Below are 24836 nucleotides of genomic sequence, written 5' to 3' on the forward strand. Positions count from 1 at the left end.
ACCTGACCGAACGTAACCATGTTAGAAGGTTATCATTGAGATGAGCAAAGAAATAATGGTATTAGATCCCATATTCATGTTTATCTTCTGTGCTATCAAAATAAAATAAGAAGAAACACACTTAACATCAGTTTTATTTTGCTTCAAAGAAATACACATTTTTTTAAAGATAAAAAAACCATTCTTTTAGAACTTGCTAACAGAAACAGAATCCCTGAATGTCACACCTAAACTCCAGTGTTTTAGCTGGCTTGTGCTAGTTTATCTAGTGACCCAGGCTGGAAAAAGCCGGGTGTACAACTGGTATAGCTGATTTAGCTATTGAGTATAGCTGGCTGTCCAGCTGGTCCCCAAGAACCAGCCTGAACAGCATCCTAAAACCCTGCTTGAATGATCAAACCTAACCAGCTGGTTGACCTAGGATGGGTTAATTGTAGAATGCATGATATGATTTTCTCAGTTATGGCTTTATCTTTTATCCAGTAGATTTACAACATTTCAGTTAAACTACCTAAATCTTTGATATGCAGATTATTTAAACAGTACATAGTATAGAAATTAAACCCAAGCTTAACATACCACCATGGAGCAATTAATGCATAACCATGGCAACCTAAAATGAAATTACAAGTCAACTTTGTCATATTATTTTGTTATAAAGAAGAAAACATATAAAACCAGTTCCTAAATAATTTCAGTGAGTTTAAGTAAAGCTGTGACTTCTGTGTTCCTGAACTTGTATGAAATTTAACAAGCTAACAGATGAAGTGAATTAGTCCCATATTGCATTTAAACTCCACACCAGGGTAAATATAATAAACATACAGAACATATGTATAATAAATATGATACAAGGTAAATAAGTACAGTGTAGATTTACAATATAAACTATATACCATTGCCGTGTTTAATGATGATTTTTTTTCCCCCAGTTTTACTACATGGCCAACAGTATGTGGACACCCCATTATTAGTGCATGTAATCTTCTTAGACAAATAATACAACCCCAAAACAGAAAAAGTTGGGACAATATGGAAAATGCAAATAAAATAAAAATGCAGTGTTCCCTACATTTACTTTGACTTTTATTTGATTGCAGACAGTTTGAACCCGAGATATTTCATGTTTTGTCTGCTCAACTTGATATTTTGTTAATATACATCCATTCCTGCATTTCAGGCCTGCAACACATTCCAAAAAAGTTGGGACGGGGGCAATTTAGGGCTAGTAGTAAGGTGAAAAAACTAAATAATGATGTGATTTCAAACAGTTGATGTCAACAGGTGATTGTAATCATGGTTTGGTACAAAAGCAGCATCCAGAAATAGCTGAGTCTTTGATGAGCAAAGAAGATTATTATTTGCATTTTCCATGCTGTCCCAACTTTTTCTGATTTGGGGTTGTAGTTTTGTGGTATTCAATGCGTCTATCATTAACATTTTTAAGTCAATAAAACATATGGCTTGCTAAAATCAGCGTGGTCAATGGTAAGTCCTGTTATTGTGAATTGGAAACATCTAGGGAGCAAAAACAATTCAATCATAATGGGCCAATTACTGAAGCTTGTAGCATGTAAAAATAATACCAGCTTTAACACAGCTTCATTTTCCAGTTTATGGAAAGAATGTCAGCACACCTTCTTTTGTCAGAAGCTTAATAAAGAGGGTTTTCCATGACTGAGTGCACAAGAATAACATTACCATGCACTTTACCAAAAATTGACTAGATTGGTTAAGTTGCTGCCTGAAGTCAGCAAAAATCTAGTGAAAAAGTCTTCCCAAAGAAATGAAGCCTCATATAGCAGCGATGAAAGACCAACTATCTAACAGTGCCTGTGGTTTTACATGTGATGTTAAGGTGTCCTCATTCTGTTGTCCATATACTGAATGTAAGCCACTAAAGGCTGCATCAACTATGACACCTATTCTTGTTCTTGGTCTATAAAATGTACAGTGATACACTATATGAACTCAAACCTCTCTTAATAATATATTTTTAACCCTGATACTTCATCATTTCCAACTAATGCCAGCAGTGAATTTCAGTTTATGTATCACGTGCATCTATTAGGAGGTCTCTTGGATTAAGAAAGGTTACAGTCTCTGAGAGAGGATATAAATGGTTTTGTAGTCATACCACCTCAGGTTTTTACAAAGCACACAAAGCTGTGTCCCCTTCCTGCTTTGCAGTCTCGTATTTGCCATTTTGTCCTCCTCCATACCAAAACGCACTTCTTGTTGCCCCTGATTTTGGTTCTAGGAGGACTGCGTCTCCAGTTTGTGTAGGTCACTGGCTCTCCACTTACCCATTCCCAACGGCCTTTACTCTCCCGGTTATTCAATCCTGCACATTATAATATGTGTGTTTTAGGATTTAGCATTTAGATGAATTAAATGACAAAAATAAACAATAAAATGGACAAACAACATACCAATCCAGAAAGGTTTTCTCTCACTGAAGTCCCAAAGCCAATCCATATCTGCCTTGGACAGGACGCTGACAAGGTTGCCTTGGAAGCTGTATGAAATAGCATTTAAAATCAATAAAAAAAATTTCAACTGCCCCTGTATATAGGAGTCGCCACAAGGCATTAGGTCTGCATATTAAACTTGGCACAGTTGTTAAGCCAGGTGCCCTTCCTGATGCAGCTCTCCATTTTCAGAAGTAGTGGGCTAGCATACTTTACAGCTGCACCACCCAAGAGCTCTTTAGAATTGACAACATAATACAGTTACATTTCTAATATTCAGTGGGGGTTTTGTTAGCTCTTACCTCTCCCGGCAGGTCCTGGCAGCATCACTCCACGTGGCTTTCTTCTCTGTACTCAGCAGATAGCAGTGCTGGTTATGGTACGTCCATCCCTGTGGACACTTCTGTGCATTCACTGCCTGTAGGAGAAAAATAGAACCTTATTATATCGGGTTATTTGTTTAAAGCTATGGTCAGCAGTTTAGGCAGACATTTGTAATGTATCTAAGCAATAACAACTTCAGTGTTCATTTCAAAGTCCCATCCCAAACATATAATCAAAATGTGCAAACACTTGCTAGGGATACTGGAACAGAAACAGCTGCAGAAATCATTAAAATCCCAAAACTGCCATGACATTTGTGTCCCTTACAAGTGTAGGAAAATGTTTGACCTCAACTGCACATGCTACCTAGGTTAAAATGCATGACTGCTAATGCAGGAAAGAAGTATAGAGATATGCCGTTTGATATGGCTTTTTCTGCCACACCCATTACTAACCCATACATGAAATCGAGTAAACAGGCAATGCAGATTTTAACTTGAAAATCATGGACTTGACCATGAACACACGAGAAGTGAGTGGATGTGTGTGATGCCCTGTCCAGGGTGTATTTTATCTTGCATACAATATTTCAGGTAGTAATATGCCCACTATGACCCTGATCAGAATGAAGCAGCTATATAATGTTTTGTACTCATGGTGAAATAGGTTGTCTTTCTTGTGCTAATTACCTCAGCTGTAGCAGCCCAGGGTTTCCAGGATATTCCATTGCATTCTACTAGCTGGCCTAAGGTTGCATTATAATGAAGAAAACCTGTCATCTCTGGAGTGCAGGGTTTGGAAGCAAAAGAATTCTGAAATGCGAAAAGAATTGTAAACACAAACTATATATGAGTAAAGTATATTTGAAGTTTTACTCAATTGTTTGGAAAATGGTTAAATATTTAAATGGGCAAACGTTTAAGGTTCTGTTGATTAAGTCAAAATAAGTAAGTACAGTACATCCTTTACTAGGGAAAACATTACATTAAAAGTACAAGATTTATTTACAGTAAAAATGCCCACCCAGTACTTTAAATGTAGCAAATAAATAGTAATTATGCGTTTAAAAAGTATAAGGTATGCATCAACAAGGATGTCCAAGCAATCTGTATTTATTTATTTTTAAATGGCATGTGTGATTTTACCTGCTTGGTCAGCAGTCCTAAGATTTTTTAACTTACTCTTTATCTAACACATGCACAGTATGTACAGTATGATTTCTACACTTTCATCTTTTTGTATTGAGAAATATACAGAAAACTCATTTTAATCTTTGTCTAAAGGTGGTTGTTGCCCCTTTATTTGAAATACCTTATATGGCTGAACAAATAAATACATTTAGCCGTTGAAAGGTTAAGCTATACATTTTATTTTTGCAAAACTGGTCACCACTCAACATAATTTAACCTGTGTCTATATTCTTTAAAAGATGGACAGTATATAGAAAGAAAGAAAAAAGGGCCTCTTTTTGATTGGTCATGGCATATTTCATTTAAACTAAAGGCAAGGCTGAACAACATAGGAATGTTCTCTGTATAACAAACTTCAATAATTATCAAAATTTTTCATAATTTTTAAAAATTCATATTAATCCTTATTTTAGTATCTTATCTTTTTTACCTTTTTATTCCACTGTTCAAAACTATAATAAAACGACATAAGAGCAGCTTAGGTTGTTATTCCCATGTCTGTCTTATCCTTTTCTTATTGAAATATTATAGCAGTAATTATGTTGTATTTATATACTTATATACTAAATTTGTAAATAAACATCAGTGTCATTAGACTTTATGTAATTTTTTTGTTCTTTCCCCGTATAATACAGAGATGGTGGGTTCTGGTTTAAACCTAAACCTATTCCTTTAATGATTAACATTAAAGTCTTACCTGAGGAGCTGTGACCCTTTGGTTGTTGGTTAAAAATGCATTAATCTGGCTTGTACTCTTGGCTGGGAGTGAACGCTGCTGCCCTCTACTGGTTACATGTACCTGAGCCTTTCTTCCTGAGGTAAAGTCTGTAGTATCGTCTTCGACTGTCAGTGACATGATTCCATGATACTGTGAAAAAGATGAATTAACTCTCTTATTAACTGTCATGTAGGTAGTTTTTAATAGGCATAAGTTGCTATATAATTTTAATGTTGAAATGTGAAGCAGTGATATTTAGTTTAGTAAACATTTAGTTAACATTTTCTTGCCCACCACCTCCCACCTTTTGCCCAAGCAAATACCAACTCGGCCTAATAATACAAATTATAAACATATAAATATCTGAAACAAAGCCAAATATACACATTTATATTTAAGAACATGTCATGTTTGCACTTGTTAACAGAAATTTGACTGTGTGTACTTTTTACTGATTATATTAACAAATGTTCATGTCTATGTAATTGTTCAGCATGTACAGTAACTTTTTCAGTTCTCTGCAAAAATAATTACAGTATTGCATATACCTGTTGTATTACTTTTACATTTTTAGTTTTACATTTACTGTGGAAAATGTTTAGCTACAAAAACACAGCAAAATCCCATGTGCCCCTTGTGGAGACTGGCCCTGCAGGTTGAATACTACTTGTATACAGTATGAGAATCTGTGAGAAACAGAAGAAACTCTGAAGGGTTTGTATAAAACCGTGGGACAGAGGGGTAAGCTTACAGTGTAGACAACTTCAGATCCACTTCGAATGACTGAGGATGGTCGAATCTGTTGAATAAAAAAAAATATCTGTTACACACATTACAATTAGTCAGAAAAAGTTGTACAAAAGTCTTAAAGCATCATTAAATATTTGAGAATTTTACTCACAGTCTTTCCATTGCCATTAGTTTTTAGCCTTTTCCTGGAGACTGGATGAGGTGTGTCACCTCTGGCATTGCCCTCTCCATCTCCCCAAGTGATGGGTAAAGTCTCAACCTGGATAGAGCCATGTTTGGGGTAGGGTTTTTCTGGTAGCACTTTTTCCTGATCAACACACTGCCCTGCAGAGGTAGGCATAAGCTGAATATACATATATATATTTTTTTGCAAATGTAAGAAATAAAGGGAATAAAAAGTACATATTAGTCATCTATTTAACCTAACGATATATACCAATATTGAGCTCCAATATTATTTCTTTCAGCAGCTTTAATATGGGACAGTATTTAACGTGGGACAGTGTTTCTACGGTAGAGTGGGTGGTGCACTGCAACATATGTCCTGAAATCCTGTGTTTGATGTTTAGCCCTAGTCACTGTTTGCAGGGAATGTTTATGTTGGCGTTGGTAAGTGGCATAAAGTGATTTACTGCTCTATAATTGCCACAGATGTGAAAGTGTATGTAAATGTGTGAGTGTGTGATACCCTTAAACAGACTGGCTTCATTTCCAGAGTGCATTCATACTTTACATATGTGTTTTTGGGTGGCACTGGACCCACTGCAACCCTGAACAGTATGAAATATCAAGTGAAAATGACTGAATAAATGATATTTAAATCGAGAATGTGGCTGACCATTATTGTTGTCCACTATTGTGATGACAGTTTTGAGGTTTGCTCCTAGTATTGCACCTACAGGGGAATCCAGGGTCACCTCAAACTTTTCTTCAGCCTCCTCTAGAGAATCCTGCACAAGCTCCACCTTCCACAGCCTAGTGGACATGCCTGGATACACACATCTAAGGTTATCATTTGGCCTGGCATTTAGTTGTATTAACTATCATCTATTGTTAACGGGGTATTTGTAACACCAAATAAGTTCCCCCCAAATCCCCAGAGAAATTGCACAGTACCGGGATCAAACTGAATCAGTCTTGATGGAGCGGGTATAAAATCCTTTTCAACAGATGCTGTTAGTTCCTTTACCTAATGAGTGAAAGCATATAGTGAGCATTTCTGTAATAATCCATCATTTCTCAACTCTTGATTTACTGCATCTGTATTGTGTGCACATTAGAATGGACAATTAACATTGCATCCACCCTGTGCTTTTAAAAAAAGAAAACATTTGTTGATTTATCTTCCACAAAAGCACAAATCAACTCACCAGATACATACAACTCACAATGGCCCATTCTAGCAGTAAATAAAGATGCAGTAAATAAAGATTTAGTTGAGAACACAATGATGCTTTCTAAAAATTACTAGGTTAATAATCTAAAGTTAAATATGATTAAAAAAAAAAAATCTTTTTAATAAGATTGATAATTAAAGCCTAATTTGCTTCACCTTGACAGTTACATATGATGAATCCTGCACGTTGCCTTTCCTCTGGATGGTGAGCGAGAGTGGTCCTTTACCTTCACACACCCGATGCTGGATGTCGGTCAGCTCTATCTTTGCCCAGCTGAACTCTAACCTACAGTAACCAACACACAGACAATAAAACGTGCATAGACATTTTTGGCCAGGTTTAATTTATTTAAGCTATTATGTTTTAGGAAAGCAAACTATCAAACATGTCTGGTGCATTTTACATAAAATATAAAGCATATTTAGCATTTTACTTGTGAGATGGTCCAGTGTTGCCCAGTGGGTCAGAGACTACAAACTCCAGACTGTCAGTCATGGCCTCCAGGGAAAGATTAATAATGTAGAGAATATTCCTCTTGTTCAGATCCTGCTGAGTGAACCGCTGCTGCACAAACTCACCTGTCGATACAACAGAAAACCTAATGGTAATATTGACTTAATGATTTACTCACTACACTAAAACAGATTCTACACAATATACACCGATCAGGCATAACATTATGACCACTGACAGGTGAAGTGAATAACTGATTATTTCTTCATCACGACACCTGTTAGTGGGTGGGATATATTAAGCAGCAAATGAACATTTCATCCTCAAAGCTGATGTGTTAGAAGCAGGAAAAATGAGAAAGCATAAGGATTTCAGTGAGTTTGACAAGGGCCAAATTGTGATGGCTAGACGACTGGGTCAGAGCATCTCCAAAACTGCAGCTCTTGTGGGGTGTTCTCGGTCTGCAGTGGTCAGTATCTATCAAAAGTGGTCCACATTACCTGTGTGTGTGTGTGTGAGACCTGGTGTCAAAGGGTAAAATTCTGAATGAGTACAAGGCAGCTAGAAAATAATTACTGAAGCTTCAAGCTAAGGAGCACATTTAGTAAGATAGGAGAGAAAAATCACCATTAATTAATTATAATAAATCAGTAAATTAATTATTTAATTCATCAACTGCAGCACAACACACACATTCACTTACATTCATGAGTACACCCCTCACATTTCTGCAAATATTTGATTATATCTTTTCATGGGACAACACTATAGAAATAAAACTTGGATATAACTTAGAGTAGTCAGTGTACAACTTGTATAGCAGTGTAGATTTACTGTCTTCTGAAAATAACTCAACACACAGCCATTAATGTCTAAATGGCTGGCAACATAAGTGAGTACACCCCACAGTGAACATGTCCAAATTGTGCCCAAAGTGTCAATATTTTGTGTGACCACCATTATTATCCAGCACTGCCTTAACCCTCCTGGGCATGGAATTCACCAGAGCTGCACAGGTTGCTACTGGAATCCTCTTCCACTCCTCCATGATGACATCACGGAGCTGGTGGATGTTAGACACCTTGAACTCCTCCACCTTCCACTTGAGGATGCCCCACAGGTGCTCAATTGGGTTTAGTCCATCACCTTTACCTTCAGCTTCCTCAGCAAGGCAGTTGTCATCTTGGAGGTTGTGTTTGGGGTCGTTATCCTGTTGGAAAACTGCCATGAGGCCCAGTTTTCGAAGGGTGGGGATCATGCTCTGTTTCAGAATGTCACAGTACATGTTGGAATTCATGTTTCCCTCAATAAACTGCAGCTCCCCAGTGCCAGCAACACTCATGAAGCCCAAGACCATGATGCTACCACCACCATGCTTGACTGTAGGCAAGATACAGTTGTCTTGGTACTTCTCACCAGGGCGCCGCCACACATGCTGGACACCATCTGAGCCAAACAAGTTTATCTTGGTGTCGTCAGACCACAGGGCATTCCAGTAATGCATGTTCTTGGACTGCTTGTCTTCAGCAAACTGTTTGCGGGCTTTCTTGTGCGTCAGCTTCCTTCTGGGATGACGACCATGCAGACCGAGTTGATGCAGTGTGCGGCGTATGGTCTGAGCACTGACAGGCTGACCTCCCACGTCTTCAACCTCTGCAGCAATGCTGGCAGCACTCATGTGTCTGTTTTTTAAAGCCAACCTCTGGATATGACGCCGAACACGTGGACTCAACTTCTTTGGTCGACCCTGGCGAAGCCTGTTCCGAGTGGAACCTGTCCTGGAAAACCGCTGTATGACCTTGGCCACCATGCTGTAGCTCAGTTTCAGGGTGTTAGCAATGTTGAATATCCAGTGGCCAGTATGAGAGAATTGTACCCAAAACACCAAATTTAACAGCCCTGCTCCCCATTTACACCTGGGACCTTGACACATGACACCAGGGAGGGACAACGACACATTTGGGCACAATTTGGACATGTTCACTGTGGGGTGTACTCACTTATGTTGCCAGCTATTTAGACATTAATGGCTGTGTGTTGAGTTATTTTCAGAAGACAGTAAATCTACACTGCTATACAAGCTGTACACTGACTACTTTAAGTTATATCCAAGTTTCATGTCTATAGTGTTGTCCCATGAAAAGATATAATGAAATATTTGCAGAAATGTGAGGGGTGTACTCACTTTTGTGATACACTGTACATGCAAAACTCTTTAAAAAAAGGCAAGGACCAAACCCAGGTACCCAGGACCTATACTTAAGCGCTGCACCCTCTGTACCAGATGTGGCACCATGCCTCCCAACCTGTTTTGATGTACACTATTCTCTTACCAAACAGCATGGTGGAGCAGCAGGTGGTGTGAGTGTTGCATATGCTATGTGCAGGGTCCTGGGGACCTGGAGACCTGGGTTAAAATGTTATTCTAGGTCATTATCTAAAACTAGTTTGATGTGTTTTTAGGTTTTGTTTGGATACTTTGGTTTCTTCTCACTTCCCAAAATCATGCAGAAGGTTGAAGATGAATAAAAGATTGACTGTTTTCTTACCATTTGTTGCATTTTCCAAATAACCAAAGTAGGGAGCCCTAAGAATAGTAAAGATGAGCTCCTCATCTGCAGAGTTTGTGTCCTCAGCTTTCAACTCTCTGGATGAGACATAGATTCCATAACGTCCATCTTTAAGAAGCTCGACCTTCCACAGAGTCTCCAGCACCATCACCCGAGGAGCAGAGTGGTCTAATGGTTTAATCTAAACACATATTTTCAAGTATATTAAGAATGATCATACTTTTATGAACAGAGACAAAATTCAGTTATCTTTAACACTGACAACTGCACACCTGTATGGTAAAGAAAGTTGGCTCTGTCTGCACCCTCTCTCCTATCAAAAAGCCTCTCGCAGTGCTGTCAGCAGCAGTGAACACGAAGCGGTCGATCTGAGAATCTCCACCAGAGTGCCTGTATACAACATCCAGATCCTGTAGGTTCTGCTGTGTAAAGTTGTTTCCTGCAGCTAGAGGGAACCCTTTCACATTCAACTGGCCATACTGTGGTGGTTGTACCAGAGTGAAGATAAGAGAATGGGTAGGGGTATCAGGGTCAGACAGGTGTAGGTTTTCAGTGGTTACAGTAATCGTGGAACCCTGAGGAACCTGCAGACTAGTCTTCTGAATTAGAGTAGGTAAAACTCTGTCTGTCATCTCCACCAAAATTTCAAGAGTACCATTGCGTGTGGTCTTTCCATTACTGATAACAAACCTAGAGAGAATTTAGAATAGAAAAAAACATTATTTTAAGAAATGCACAGTACACAACACAAAGTCTTGCATTATTTTTCAAAATCAGTATGTACTGCTAGATCTGTGATACTGTGTGCTCCTGTTTGTTAGGACGTTACACATTTACAGAGAATGAGGGTTGGAAGCATCTGATGTCTATTCATAAAAAATTTCTCATATATCCACATTTTGATGTAACGACCTTTTACTTTGGCAGTGTAAGCTCGGCGGTAAGATATTGGACTATTAATCAAAAAGTTGGTTTAAGCCCCTCCACCATTGTATCTGGTCACAGCTGTAAGCTACATTGGATAAAAGCATCTGCTTAATGGCAAACATGTAAACAGGGTCTCATTTGGCTAACCATGTCTGTTACATGTCAATTTTTTTATGTTCCTATTCTTAGTGTCAGTGATTTTGAAAATGCAATTTGTTAATAGCAGTACTTTAGAGCAAGTCATGCATACATTCAACAACAAATATACATGACAAAGGAGTAAAACATGTGAAAAATTTTTTTTTTATTGCCAGCTCATGACATTTAATTAATGCCACATATAGCCATTATTTATTATTAAGGCTTGCTCTTTGGTTTACTTCTTTCCCAAAGAAAGTATCATGTATCCCATCATGTATTTTAGTTTGAACCCTTGTCCAGCATGTAATTTTAATCTGCCCTGTTTAACTCCTGTGATTCACTCTGTCTTTAAATACTCTGTATGAATAATTAATTAATATGCTTAAGATAGATACTTCTCAAACACCCATGTTACGATACACAAATAAAGATTCAGTATTAGGATAGTTTGTGGTAGTTTGTCTAGTTACATTTAATTTAGAATTACAGAATTATGTTAGTGCAAAACAAGCATGGTGTCCTTACTCCAGTGTTTCTCTAGGTAAAGTTCCTCTGTTGTCATGGACATAGCACACCAAATTACCCGCTATATCCATCTGACTGAAAGAGTGTATGGGAATACCAGTGTGCTTAATGTATTCTATATGGCCATGTGCTGGAGGAACAGTGATCACATAGAGCAGCTCTTCCGGCATTTCAGTTCCATCTACGGCCAGGAGGACGTCTGTAGTAATCACTATTTTTTCTCCACGGCTAGCTCTTATTGGCTTCACAAACAGTGCTATGTCTCCTGCAAATTAAATGTTTGGTTTAAAGTAGACAATAACACAGATTAATATGCTGTTAAAACACACTATATGGCCAAAATTATGTGGGCACCCCTTACCTGTACATTTAATAATATAATTATATAATTTATGTGATTCATATAAGTCCTGACCACAACCACACTGAACACGCCAGGCATTCAGGTCCAACATGAGCTTGCAAATGCTCTTTTGATTGAATGTACACAGGACAAAGGAAGGGGAAAAATTCATATTTATGCTTATGGTTTTGGAATGGCATATTCACCATGCCCCCAGTCAGGTGCCCACATACTTTTAGCCATACTGTTAAATAATATATTGTTTATACATTATATGAAAAGTTGCATATAGCCTAAGATCTTTCTAAAATCTATTATACACAAACCTTTCTGTAGCCCCTTGAGTGCGATATGGAAATGCTGTGCAGGGGAACGGTTTTTACCGTCCTGTAAATAAAAGATGAACACATCTTCTGTGTGAATTCCAGGCTGAGCTGTCTGTATATATCGCAGCAGGTTCATATCCAGATCCTCTTGGGAACAGTTCATTCCTGCTGATAGTGTTTCCCAGTCCAGACCTTCCTGAGGGGCAAAAAGTAAGTGTATATAATTATAGAATTACATCATCTACATTGGTAAAATTCAGCAGATGTCTTTATCCAAAGCAACTTACAGTTGTAGCTAATGATAGAGCAAGCAATAAAGTTAAGGGCCTTGCTCATACAAAATATGTAAGAGAAGGCACTGCAATTTGATACATGTGCAGAACACTTTGTTATGCAAAACTGTTTAGTAGTACTGCAAGTTATTTTATTTAGCTTTAATGCATGTTGCATCTGCTGACCTTAATTTGAAGCAGGCCATAGGTAGGAACACTCTCAAACACATAGAGGATGTCAGGAGAGGGAGTATCATTGTCATGAGCACTTAAAACGGCACCAGAGATGAGTCGGGCCTCTCCTGCTTTCACCTCAATCCCAGTGTTGCTGAAGAATACAAACACCATTGTTATTATTTTATTTAATAGCCAAATTCTATAAAATAAGAAAACATAAAAACACTGCTGTGGTAATAACTATCTTTTATCAATAAAACCAGCTGGGTGGCAAAACATTGCTAGTGTTACCTCAAAAGTAATTGGAACAAAAATACCTACTGACCATGGCAAGAGAAAAGAAAAGTTCCAAATGAAAAAAATATTCAGCTTTGGCTTTAAAATTACCAGGATAATAATTGGACTACAGCTGACTGAAGTAAGGTTGCCTTCTCTGATGAGTCCAATTTTTAGCTTGGCCCAACATCTGGTCATCTAATGGTTAAAGGGAGACCTGGAGAGGCCTACAAGCCTAAGTGTTTCACAACCACTGCTACATTTGGTGGAGGATTGGTGATTAACATGATGCATGAAACATGCTTCATTGTCCTCTGGCAATGTTCTTTAACTCTGAGGATTGTTTTTATATCTTGATTGACCTGGCTGTGTGGCATGTTACACACAGACATGGATGGAAGACCATCAGATCAGGAGTCTGTCACGGCCAGCCCAATTTTCAGACCTGAACCCCATTGAAAACCTCTGGAATGTGGTCTCGAGTTAGATGGATTTCCACCAGTCATCAAACAAAGCCAGGCTGCTTGATTTGCGCCCGTGGTGGCATAAAGTCACCCAAGATGCAATGTGAAAGACTGATGGAGAGCATACCAAGATGACTGAAAGTTGTGATAGAAAACTGGGTTTATTTCACCAAACCTAGGTTTCTGATGTCTTCAGAAAATTAGTACAGAACTTGTTTTATATGAGTAGTAGTCTTGTAATTAACTGAGTGCATTATTTGAGGTAAAAACAAAAACACAAATAAAACTATGTATTTGTTTATCTTTTATTTGGTGTGGCATTAAGAAGACCATTTAGCTTGAAATATCTTTTGTGGGATTTAAAATATTATCATGAAAGCTAACTGTTATGCATGATATACTGTATTTTCCTTTTGTCTGACACCTGTGATATATTATTTTGTATGTGCCATGATGTGCTGTATCCAGTACCTAATTATATGTGGCATCTCATCGTTGACAGGCAACACTTTGACCCACATGTGTCTTTGGAGCTTATGCTTTCCATCAAAAAGCTGAATAATAAAGCTGTCCTGATTACTCTCCGAGTCATCATGCTTATACATAAGTGTCATACCTGTGGAGAAAAATGTTTTTTTTAAAAGGCACATACAAAAATGTCCAACAAACTTGTGGTCAGGTGTCAAAATACTTGGTATTTAACATATTTTGTATTATACATGTATTATATATGATGTTGATGTCCATTTGAGAAACAGGTGCATTTGCATATATCAGTTTGTTCACAATGTCCTGATATCCTACAAAAACAGTTTTATTTACCATTTCTAAGATCTTCCATGGTGAAGGCTTGTACATGGTCCTCCATTCCATGATGTATGGATCTTTTATGGGCCACATCATTACCATAAAGCTTGTTCATGATAGCTCCGTGTCTGGGCTGCTGGATGATGCTAAAGGTTAACCGATCTCTGGGAACATCCAAATCCACAGCATTAATAATGAATGCATCCAACTCTTTCATGTTGCCCTCTCGGACCTGCAAAAGACAACTCTGTAATTACTGGTATGAACAACACTGCCAGCATTTTCTGAAACAGCTACTATCTGATGAGTTTTAGACTTAACTATAGCAATTACGCCATAACAAGCTTTAATGAATAACATTGGGGGGGACATATTCAACCACTTTTGTTTTTGCTATCACAAGTGCAAACTGCACTTGGTTTCATTGCTGAAAATGTGGCCATTAGTTGGAAATATATATTTATATTTAGTGCATAGTGCAAATGTGTAAATTATAAGTGGATTCATGCACTAAAAGCATATTAAACAATAAAAGCAAAAGTGGTTGAATACTTGTTGTCCCATACTGTATATCCTAGATCTTGGATTTGATCATGAATATAGAACTGTGTTAGCCAGTAGACTCATTACATTTTTTTACTCTTTGACTTACAGTAATATTTCTGGCTAAGAAGTCTGGAATTTCATCATTAGTTGGCTTAATGATAATGTAAAAGGGGATCGCAGATGATTGGTGTTTGCCATCAGACAAACACAGCATGAACTGGTCAGCAGTGGGTTCAGTCCTTTGGTGTCTGGATTGTACGTAGTTTATGTGTCCATTCAGTAAATCCCTATATGAAAAAGAGCCTGAGACACAGAACATGCAACAGCCAGCAAGAATGGTCAGTATTTTTAAGTATTTAATTTACTTAAGTATATGTATTGTTCAAAACATTATTAGGATTGCAGATCTGAACATATGTAAAGTCATAAAATTATAACTGTTTAGCCTATTTAAAACGCAGACCACTGACCAATACTGATTCCCATGTTGCTCTTCTCAAACCCAGGACTGGGAAGGATGTTCTCAATATAGCCAAACTGTGGTGAAGAAACCAATATAAGCTTCAGATCCTCAAGAGGCGTGTCCTGGTCAGAAACTCTTAGATGTGTCACAGTAATAGTGGCAGAACCACCCTCATCCACTTGAAATACCTCACCTGTGAAGAAAAGAGTTAAGATGCTAAATGAAAAGTTAATATCCTGCATGTTAATATCATGCAATTACCTCCCACTTTTTAGGGCTTAGCTTCCATGTACATACATTCATTGGTCACTTAATGTGCAACACCTAAAATATAGATTTGGTTTACTTTAAAGCAGTAAGTGTACATATTTTAAATATGTTTTTTGCTGCTAAATACTGAATTTAATAAATACTGTATTATTTTTTTTTTGCAACCTCAGTAGTTGATTTGTTAATGTATAAGCTTGTTAATGGAATACCTTATATTTTATAGTATGTTACAAATTTTTGCAGTCCTCCAATACTGTTGCAATCAAAAATATTCAACGCTTAAAAGAAAATAAGGATTTGCATCCCTAAACTTTTTGCATAGCTATATTTTGCTTTAAATAAAAGTTTTTTATAAAATAAAAAAAAAAATTTTTTTACAATTGAATGATACAGCAAATAAAGAAAATGAAGGATGTATGACTGATAGTATTTAGAGTAGCAGAATAGTTTGTTAATACTGCTGTGTTTCAATTATTCAACCCCTACATAATATTGCTAATCTTAAAACATACTGTTAGTCTGTAGGACCTAAATTTGGGCTACAACATAATAAAACTAATGAAAACCACTTTTCATTCGATTCAGCTCTGATGTGTTATATAAACACTACTCAGAAATTTGAGTGTTAAATATGAGTTGCAACTAAGGAGCTTTTTGGATTAATACTTTTTGGATTGGTACTGATTTTAACACAGTAACTACCTGTCCTGTCATGAATGAAACCAAATTGTGTAAACATGACGTTAAAATCCTAATCAATAAATAAATAATGTGCAAAACAAGGTGATTTTTAAGGTGATTAAGAATTTAGATGTACCAGAAGCAATAGAAGGTGGCTGGTTGTCCACAGGGTAAACAGTAATATTAAGGTCATAGATCAGCAGTGAGTCTTGTTTGTGCGGTGTCTTTCTGTTCAATACAGTAGTTCTCCCAACACAGCAATCATCTATCTGTCCATCCGAGATCACAAATGTAATGGTATCATGACGAGGTAGCAATCCAATTTCTAGTCCTGAGAATAAAAAAATTAATCAGGTAATATTGTAACTGATTTGTCATGTCGCACAATCATTACACATGTACAAGTACTGCATGCATACTATACATTTAAAAACAGAAATTTTAGTTTCCTAGATATTAAAAGGAAAACAGGTTAAATATGACTGGATAATGTAAAAGCATATTATTTTAGTACCTGTGTGTTTGTAGGTGATGACTCTAGCTTCTAAGTCAACTTGATAAAACCTGTCCACCACAATACCATTTTTAAGCACTACACCATGATATGGCTGACGAGCTATCAGATAGGTCAGTTTGCTGTCATCACTGTCAGCATCTGATGCACAGATATACTCTGTAGTGATGATTACATTTTGTCCTTCCGCACACTCCAGAACAGACTTCAAACCTGGCACCAACACTGGCACTTCATCATTGATTAACGTTACCTGTTAATGAATGAGGGCATTGTTTTGATAGCTTGCTTTGTTTACAAATCACTATTTAATTAAATGTTAAATGACTGAATGTATATTTAGGATTTCTGATGTACCTTAATATGCAGAACAAAATCAACTGAATTCAACCCATCCGTGGCTACACATTCAATGTCATCCGCTTCTGTCTCTGAACTATCATGATGGTATCTACAGAGAAAGGAAATGCTTAACAATCACTCTGGAAAATATCTAGTGCTCTTGTAAAAAACAAGAAGAAATTATTATGTTAATTGTAGAATATATGGTGGATAAAATGCAGCCATGTCTGACCTAACTTTTAGATTTTTTAGATCCTGAATAGAGAAGGTCTGACCCTGATATAAGGGGGTACCATCCAGATACACCTTTCCATGCTGAGGCCTTCTCTTTATCTCCACATGTAAAGAGTCCTCCAACGAGTCCACATCAGTTAGATGCAGGTAATCTGCACTTACCCAGCATTCCCCTCCCTCATCCACCGTCAGCTGGTTCATATGCACCTTTGAGTAGGACATAGCAGTATTAATAAAAAATATTATTAAAACGTGTGTTAACTGGCATTTTTGTGCACTAATAAATATTATAAAACTAACTGACATAGGGGTGGTGTAGTGGCCCAGCTGGGTTCACAGCAACAGGGGCACAGTAACATAGGTTAAGACCCTCCAGTCACTGTCACTGTTACATAGTAAATGAATAAACTTTTCAACCAACTCTATTCTATATTCCATATTCAACTATATTCTATTCAACCGACTCTATTAATAGAGACAGCAATGTTTAGAAAATTTAATTGCATTTGCAATTGTAATCAGCAGTACATGTTTAAATGGCCAATTATTTTAAAAGCAGAAGGTAATTTTGAACACCTCTGTTTTAAAGATAGAATGCTTTGGAAAACTGCAGCATAAACTAGACTTTTTCACAAGAAGTTGCAACATACAAGCTTTAGTGTCACCACAGCTTTAGATATTAAAAATATTAAAGATACTTTGTAGTTGTTTACTGAACAAATGATATAAAGATACCTGTGGGGGTTGGTTGTCCACTGGCAGCACTGTAATATTAAAACAGATGCCAGTGGTGGTACGACCCTCCTGGCTGGTCACAGACAGCACAAATTGGATGTGCTGAGGGTAAGGCCCAATGTCATGGACAGGAGGCATGTAGGCCACTTTCATGTAGTTAACAGCATGCTATTGGGTGATAAATAAGCTGTTAGTGTTTCACATTCTGCTTAAAACTGACTGTGAGAAAATACATAGACCAAATCTTTTTACCTGGGTAAAAAGTCTAAGCACTGGGGCACTGGGATCCTTAGTAAATGCTGGGATGCTGTCTACTAAGAACAACCTTCCTGCATCAGGTCCTCTAATAAAAGTGAACAAAAGCATATTATTTTAAAATCCTTGTATTTTACAGAGAAAATTACCAAAACATCAGTTTTTGAAGCTTGTCCAAACTGTTTAATATTGCTGCATTTTATATAATATAAAGTCCAAAGTCCACCTACCCATAAGCACTAGTGTAGAACGGTGGAGTGCTAACAGTATAGGTAAGCTCACTATCTGGTGACTCCACGTCAACAAAGTGAAGCTCTTTCTTGGTCAAATACACCACATCTGTTTCTTTGATGACCAGATGTCTAGTAACACCTGGGACCTCATTGGGTGGCTGATCTGGGACAGCTTGAATTTGAATTACTATGACCTGTAAAATACATAAATAAAAAGTGAACAGATAACAGTTTTGTTTTTTTTCAAACCTGAAATATTTGAAGCTTTACAATCAATTTAGTACATGTGGTTTAAACAAACTTATACCTGTGGATCTGAGAGATTGGGAGGATCATGGAAATCAGACAACACCACTTCGAAAGAGTCATCAAATACTTCATTGCCAAAGTGCCTGTAGTAGATGATGGAATGGAAAAGATCCTTTTGCAGGAAACGCATTACAGGGTAGCCTGAAAAACACAAACCCTTTGAGAATTTTAGTTTGTTTTACCGTGCTTTATCCTGATTAGAATCACAGCAGGTTTGGTTTTTTGGAATCAATGGGTGCAATGTAGTAACATAACACAGACTGCAAAGTGTGCATAACACAAAGCTGGAACATTACCAGCAAAAGATAATGTCCTGGATTTCAGGTTTTAAAGTCACTAAAGACCAGTAGCTGTATAGTAACTAAAACAACCATTTTCACCTGTGATTCCTGGACCCGGCATCTTCATGATCTCCCCTGCTTGAGGAGGTTTAGTGATGTTAAACAAGATGTAGTCATCACTGGAATCCATATCTGATGCTTGCAATATGGACCCTCTAAGAAGAGCTGTTTGTCCCTCTGAAAGCTCCAGGACCATATTGGTGATTAGGAAAGGAGGACTGTCATCTTTAGGTAGGATGTTGATAGGGAACTTGTGTCTGGTCTGGTGGCGGCCATCAGTGATTCGAAAAATCACAAAGTCTTTGGTGGTATCACTGTCATCGTGGTGATAACGCACCACTCCAGCTTTGATGTCACTTACTGTAAACGTAAATCCTTTTCCACCTGAAATTAGTGAATAAAAGTTTAATACTACAGCTGTGGAATTACAAACCTTTTGATAGAGAGAACAGATAATCATTACACACCTCTAACAGTTAGTCTCCCGTGTTGTAACCCATCTAATGTGATTATTCTTACAGCCTTCAGATTATCATTGTCCACAATCTGTAGCTGATTCCATGTAATAGGACGAGACTGACCTTCCAAGAGACTAAGACCTATAGGTGTTCCAGCATAAACAGAATCATTACACAAGGGTCAGGTGCATAATAATTTAAGCTTTCCACATACAGTGAACACTTTAATAAATAAAATAATAATTTTTTATAATGTTTTTTTATGGACAGAATAATTATTATGACCTTATAAAGTAAAACCCTCAAAACCAGCTTGTTTATAGATTTACATATACTACTTACTGCTATGTCAGAATAAGATATGATTTTAATTCAAAGCTATCAAATTATAATAATTATAATTAAATTCAATAAATTGAACAACATTTATATAACTTTTACATTTATCATCTAATATTCATTTTATTATTAAACGTGGTCAAAATACTCACCCATGTTCCATGAGACTCTTGGTGCATTTGTGTCTGCTGTCCTGATTGACACATGCACCACAACAGGCTCGCTTTTCTCAAAGTAGAAATCATGTACCTCAAACTCTATCTAGTGAAGTGGAAATATAATATTAAATAAAAATAACTAAGATTTTGCTGTTCCTAAAGCATCTCATCAGTGAGTAAATTATTCTGTAGGAAGTACCTCATAGTTCCTGCGTTGAATATAGCTGGAATTAGGAGGCTGATAGCTGATGAGCATTTCATTAAGGTCTACCCAGGTAAAAGATAAGATGGGTTTTGTGTGGTCAGATAAATGCGTGATAAAGCCCTCTTTGGGTGGTCTGGTGATATTGAATACCAGCTTGTTCTTGGTTGTCTCTTCATCTTCTGCATCCAGGATGGCTGTGGAGAGGGGAGTCAGGATAAACTGATCTACTTCCAGGATAAACATGGACATGAAAGAAGGCTTCGGAGGCTGGTTGGGTACTGCACCCTTAATAGTCACAGGAATCCAGGCTTGCTCTGACTGGGTACAAAAGATGAAACACATATAATTGCTTAATAAGAAATAAGGTTGGTAAAAGTTTTGTCACATTTAAGTTTTATTGTGGCATGGCCATTAAAATTACATCTTCAGTAAACACTTCATTGTGAGTAGGGTCGTGGTGGGTCTAGAGCCTGTTTTGAAATAGTGGACACAAGACACAAAGACACCTTAGACTAAGTAGGTTTAAGGTTGTGCCAAGCTTATCCCGTTTCAAAATTATTTAGACCACTGTGCTACTGGGAACAGGTGAAGCCTTAGTTATTGGTTGACGATATATGTCCAATCAACAAAATTTTTACAACTAAATTCTTGACACATGGGTGATTAAAGCAAACAGGATGCACCTGATCCCAGTCTGAGGGGCCACCACAAAGGATTTTGTTTTTATTTTATATTTAGATTCATGGCTAAAAATATGGGTTATATCCATTTAAAATCAAACCCACAACACAATTAGGTGTGAAAAAAAAAATCAAATCTGAATACTTTCTGAATCCATTATACTTACACACCATCTTGTACATACCTGAATTGTATTGTAATTACTGCACATTTACCTGGATTATGCTTCTGCTTCTGGTGTCTGTGAGGTCCAGTCTGATAGCAATGTAATCAACGTCAGGTGATGGAGGATCAATGTGCTGATAGCGAATACCTAACATTAGGAACTCATCACAGGACACTTTTGTGATCTTCACAAATTTAAGTCCTTTTAAACAGACTTCAGTCCTGCATCTGGCTCTGGCCTTATTTTCTAAAAAAAAAACAAAAAAAACAAACATACCCAGATTTAAAACTGCTTTCTGTGTGTTTTATGGACACAGTCACAATGTTAGCCAAATGAGTACTTGGTTAATTTAATTTAATTTAATTTAATTGTACTTAAATAAACAAAGCATTGTTTATATTTACTGAAACACCAATTACTGAAAAAGAAACATTGCCTTATTGCTTTTTAAAAACTAAAAATTGTGTTCTGTTACCAATATGATTGGGGCATTTTTTATAATGTAAGACAAACAAGAATCTGTGACGGCTGAGTCTTTGTATGCAAATATGGGTCATCAACTTTATAAGAGAATTGTCAATCAGATTAAATAATTTTCTTCATCTTTTTTTTTTTTTTTTTACTATTTACCAGATACAGAATATTGTGAAAAGATCTCAGTATATGTAGGGCAAGGCTGTGCACCTACATACAGTATGTGTTGTATGTAAATGTTTGACTTCCAAGTTATTTTAAAAAGCATACCTTACTTACAAAAACATACCCATTTGTTGGCGAATAGTTACAAAGTTTTCTGGTTCATCCCCTCTTGGCCCTTCCAGCTTCTCAGGTTCTCCAGTGACCAGCTGGCCATGTCCAGGTAGACCAGAGTCTGGTGTGGTCACCCTAACTGTACACTCAATATTGGGCCGATGCTCATAGTGGAAGGAGATCACATTACCATCTAGCACATTAGAAAGGCCATAAAACTCTGGAACTTGCAATGTCTGTGGTCCCAACTTTATAACATTACAATCAGGTTCCAGGATTTCAACATGGAGTGAGAACACTTCACTATAGGTCTCGCTCTCTGTGAATCTATAATACAGAATAATTAGGGATTTTCTTAATAATTTGTAAGTGTTGTAAGAGGACTATAAACGTTTAAATTTCATATATTAAGCAATAATATGCATAAATTATTTTAATGTATTAAAATGACTGTTTGAGGTAACTTTTAGCCTTATGATTTTACACATACCTGTATAGACGAAGTTTGACAGTGTCTTCTTTTAAAATGGGACAGCCATTGTGAGTATATTTCACTTCATTATCTAAATAATGGCAGTCAAAAACCTGATGAAAGAACAGTAGTTAAAATTGCTAACAAACTCCATTTTACTAGGCTTCACTACAGGAACAAAAATACAAAATTAAATTAGTTGAGGCATTATAATTACACACCAAAACGCTACAATTACACCAACTGTGACATGTAGACGCTCAAAATGTTTGTTTTGAAATTTTTTGTATCATTATTAGAATAGAATAGAATAGAATAGAATAGAATAGAATCTTTATTGTCACTATATACAGGTACAATGAAATTTCAAATGGCATCTCTCCAATAGAGTAGCAGCAGTAGAGAAATAGACAGTAGTAGTAAAATCACAAAACTTATTTACATTCTAAAAATACAATAAAATAAAGTAAAAAATAAATAAATAAAAATAAATAAAATTTTTACACTAGTAAATTTACATTTGTAGCTTTAAATATTAAATACTGACTGTGTGCAAATGCTGCTCAGTAAAGTAGCATTTATTAGTGAAGTATTAGTGTGTTAAATTAAATATGTAAATAAAAAAGTAGCAGGCACAACAAATCAAATTTCATATGTTGCATTTTCTTTAACATAACTATTCAAAATTACTGCAATTTTGAACCAATTCTTGCTCACAAAGACTAAGCCTTTAGTTTTGCAGACATCAAAATTTGTTTATATGTACAAAATACAATAAAATGGGTGTGCCAAAATATTAAAAGTAACTTCTTTGTTATTTTTTGGATGAATAATGGTTTAAGAGAACAAATCACAGATTCTTGTTTTTATTGCTTATTACAAAAATGCAAAAAAAAAATAAAAAAATTTCTCGGTTCTTAGAGGAACATGGCAGTCCAGCTTAAGCAGAATGAATAAATAGTTGCTCTATGTTTTCAGCTTAGACTTTCCAAATATAAATCAATATGTTCTGAGATAAAGACAGAGAGAGAGAGAGAGAGAGAGAGAGAGAGAGAGAGAGAGAGAGAGAGAGAGAGAGAAATTGAGTACCTGGGGGGACAGCATGCCAACACGTTGGGTAATAGGCTCATTTTCAACCACCTCCAGTTTGCAGGCATCCTTTGCTCTGGGTATATGAAATTGCAGATCTCCTTCCTGCAAAAAGGCTGACTGGCCTCTCTTCACCCGCAGCCCAAGATTTGTCTTCACAAAGGAACAAGTGCAAAAGTGCAAATGTCCCAGCAAAAAAAAAAGCCATAATGGCCACATCTGGGTCCTTTTTTGAAGGACCATTCTTAGTTTAAGTAAGTCTGAAGTTTTTTCTTTACTGTTCAGTTTGAAGGGATGTCTTTTGGTTGTAATCATGCTTCATTTTCCATTAAAACTTTTTTTTTTATTCTTACTTATGCAGTATCATCTTGTTAAAGTTATCATAAACTCTGCTATTGGAGGATTGATGTTAACCTTCTTAGTGTATTAGGCATCTTCTTTCATGTCTGGAAAGATCTGTGAAATAAAACATTGTACATTAAAAACTGTATACAGTGTATATTACTGTACAATGTATATTACTGTTTATATAAATTACTGTATGTGGACAGGCACCACGTTTAAATGTATTTAAACCTTAAATTATGTTTATTACAAACCCAAAACAGAGACATACTCTCTGTTTTGAATTGCAAAGCATCCCTTAAAACACTACTCAATGAAGAGACAGACTATTTTTAGCAGTATGTAAGGCATAATTTTAAAAGGCACCAAAGACATGTAACTCCATCCCCTCTACGAAATACATGTGGTAGCATCAATTATGCAGATGCATATAGTAAGGACTTTTTAGGACTGATAAATGGTGCATAGTACCAAGATATCTTGAAAAAAAGGGAAATGCTGCCAAGTCCCACCAAGGTGAGATGTCAAGTTAAATCATGAACTTTGACCTCAAACAGTCCTCGGGGGAAGTAAACTGACTAATCAGTCAACTCAGCAAAATGGGGCTAATTTGTCAAACGACAAAAGCCTCAAGGACATAATAAATGATTTCCTTTTGTCAAGGCATTTGCATCATTAGTTACCATACACTACTTAAAGTTAACATGCAATAATAATTTATCTGCAATCTGTTTTGAAATGACCTGGTAAAAGTCTGTGCTTAAATATGAAAGATGCTGTGGTAAATCCTAAAACAGATGCAATAACAAAAATGCAATAACAGAGAAATCGAAAAAGGTGGAATTAGCCTAATCTTGTGTAGTAAGTGAATCCCTAAAATACTTAAAAGGAGGCTGTAAACAGTTTAGAGACAAAGAAAGTAAATCTAATTTATGTAGTGTAATATAGGTTATATGCCCCCCGAATGCTTGGCATACTGTCCCAGGTGTGTTATTGCATTACACCCATGATTCCAGTGAACCCGGACCCACCATGACCCTGACCATTATTAAGCCATGGTAAAACATGAAAATAAAAAATAAAAACAAAATGAACATTTAAATCCAGTAAGATCAAAGT

At 36.6% G+C, this 24836-nt stretch overlaps 1 protein-coding gene across 1 annotated transcript; it reads right to left on the minus strand.

Annotated features, from left to right (window-relative positions):
• Nucleotides 1-122: 122 nt before the first annotated feature.
• frem1a (Fras1 related extracellular matrix 1a) lies at nucleotides 123-23615 on the minus strand. Its single transcript, XM_062993170.1, has 36 exons — nucleotides 23373-23615; nucleotides 22302-22396; nucleotides 21825-22138; nucleotides 21111-21307; nucleotides 20209-20532; nucleotides 20004-20112; nucleotides 19522-19653; nucleotides 19094-19438; nucleotides 18712-18854; nucleotides 18402-18598; nucleotides 18169-18259; nucleotides 17917-18084; nucleotides 17180-17388; nucleotides 16963-17056; nucleotides 16606-16858; nucleotides 16228-16422; nucleotides 15148-15333; nucleotides 14784-14980; nucleotides 14147-14363; nucleotides 13796-13940; nucleotides 12594-12735; nucleotides 12136-12331; nucleotides 11467-11731; nucleotides 10146-10563; nucleotides 9853-10054; nucleotides 7284-7428; nucleotides 7006-7135; nucleotides 6570-6642; nucleotides 6292-6441; nucleotides 5605-5777; nucleotides 5455-5502; nucleotides 4683-4853; nucleotides 3485-3607; nucleotides 2774-2889; nucleotides 2433-2518; nucleotides 123-2344 (listed from the first exon to the last, which is right to left on the minus strand). The coding sequence occupies exons 1-36, from the start codon at nucleotides 23613-23615 to the stop codon at nucleotides 2142-2144; spliced, it is 6495 nt and encodes a 2164-aa protein (XP_062849240.1). The 3' UTR covers nucleotides 123-2141.
• Nucleotides 23616-24836: the final 1221 nt, after the last annotated feature.

Source organism: Trichomycterus rosablanca, chromosome 4, assembly GCF_030014385.1.
Source record: "Trichomycterus rosablanca isolate fTriRos1 chromosome 4, fTriRos1.hap1, whole genome shotgun sequence".
NCBI classification, from domain to species: Eukaryota; Metazoa; Chordata; class Actinopteri; order Siluriformes; family Trichomycteridae; genus Trichomycterus; species Trichomycterus rosablanca.

Coding starts and splice junctions, on each gene's coding strand:
- frem1a (XM_062993170.1), bottom strand. CDS start 23,615: ATGGTCCTTCAAAAAAGGACCCAGATGTGGCCATTATGGCTTTTTTTT. Junction 16,859..16,962: donor ATTTTGTTCTGCATATTAAG/GTACATCAGAAA, acceptor ATTCATTAACAG/GTAACGTTAATCAATGATGA. Junction 5,778..6,291: donor AATAGTGGACAACAATAATG/GTCAGCCACATT, acceptor CTACCTCTGCAG/GGCAGTGTGTTGATCAGGAA.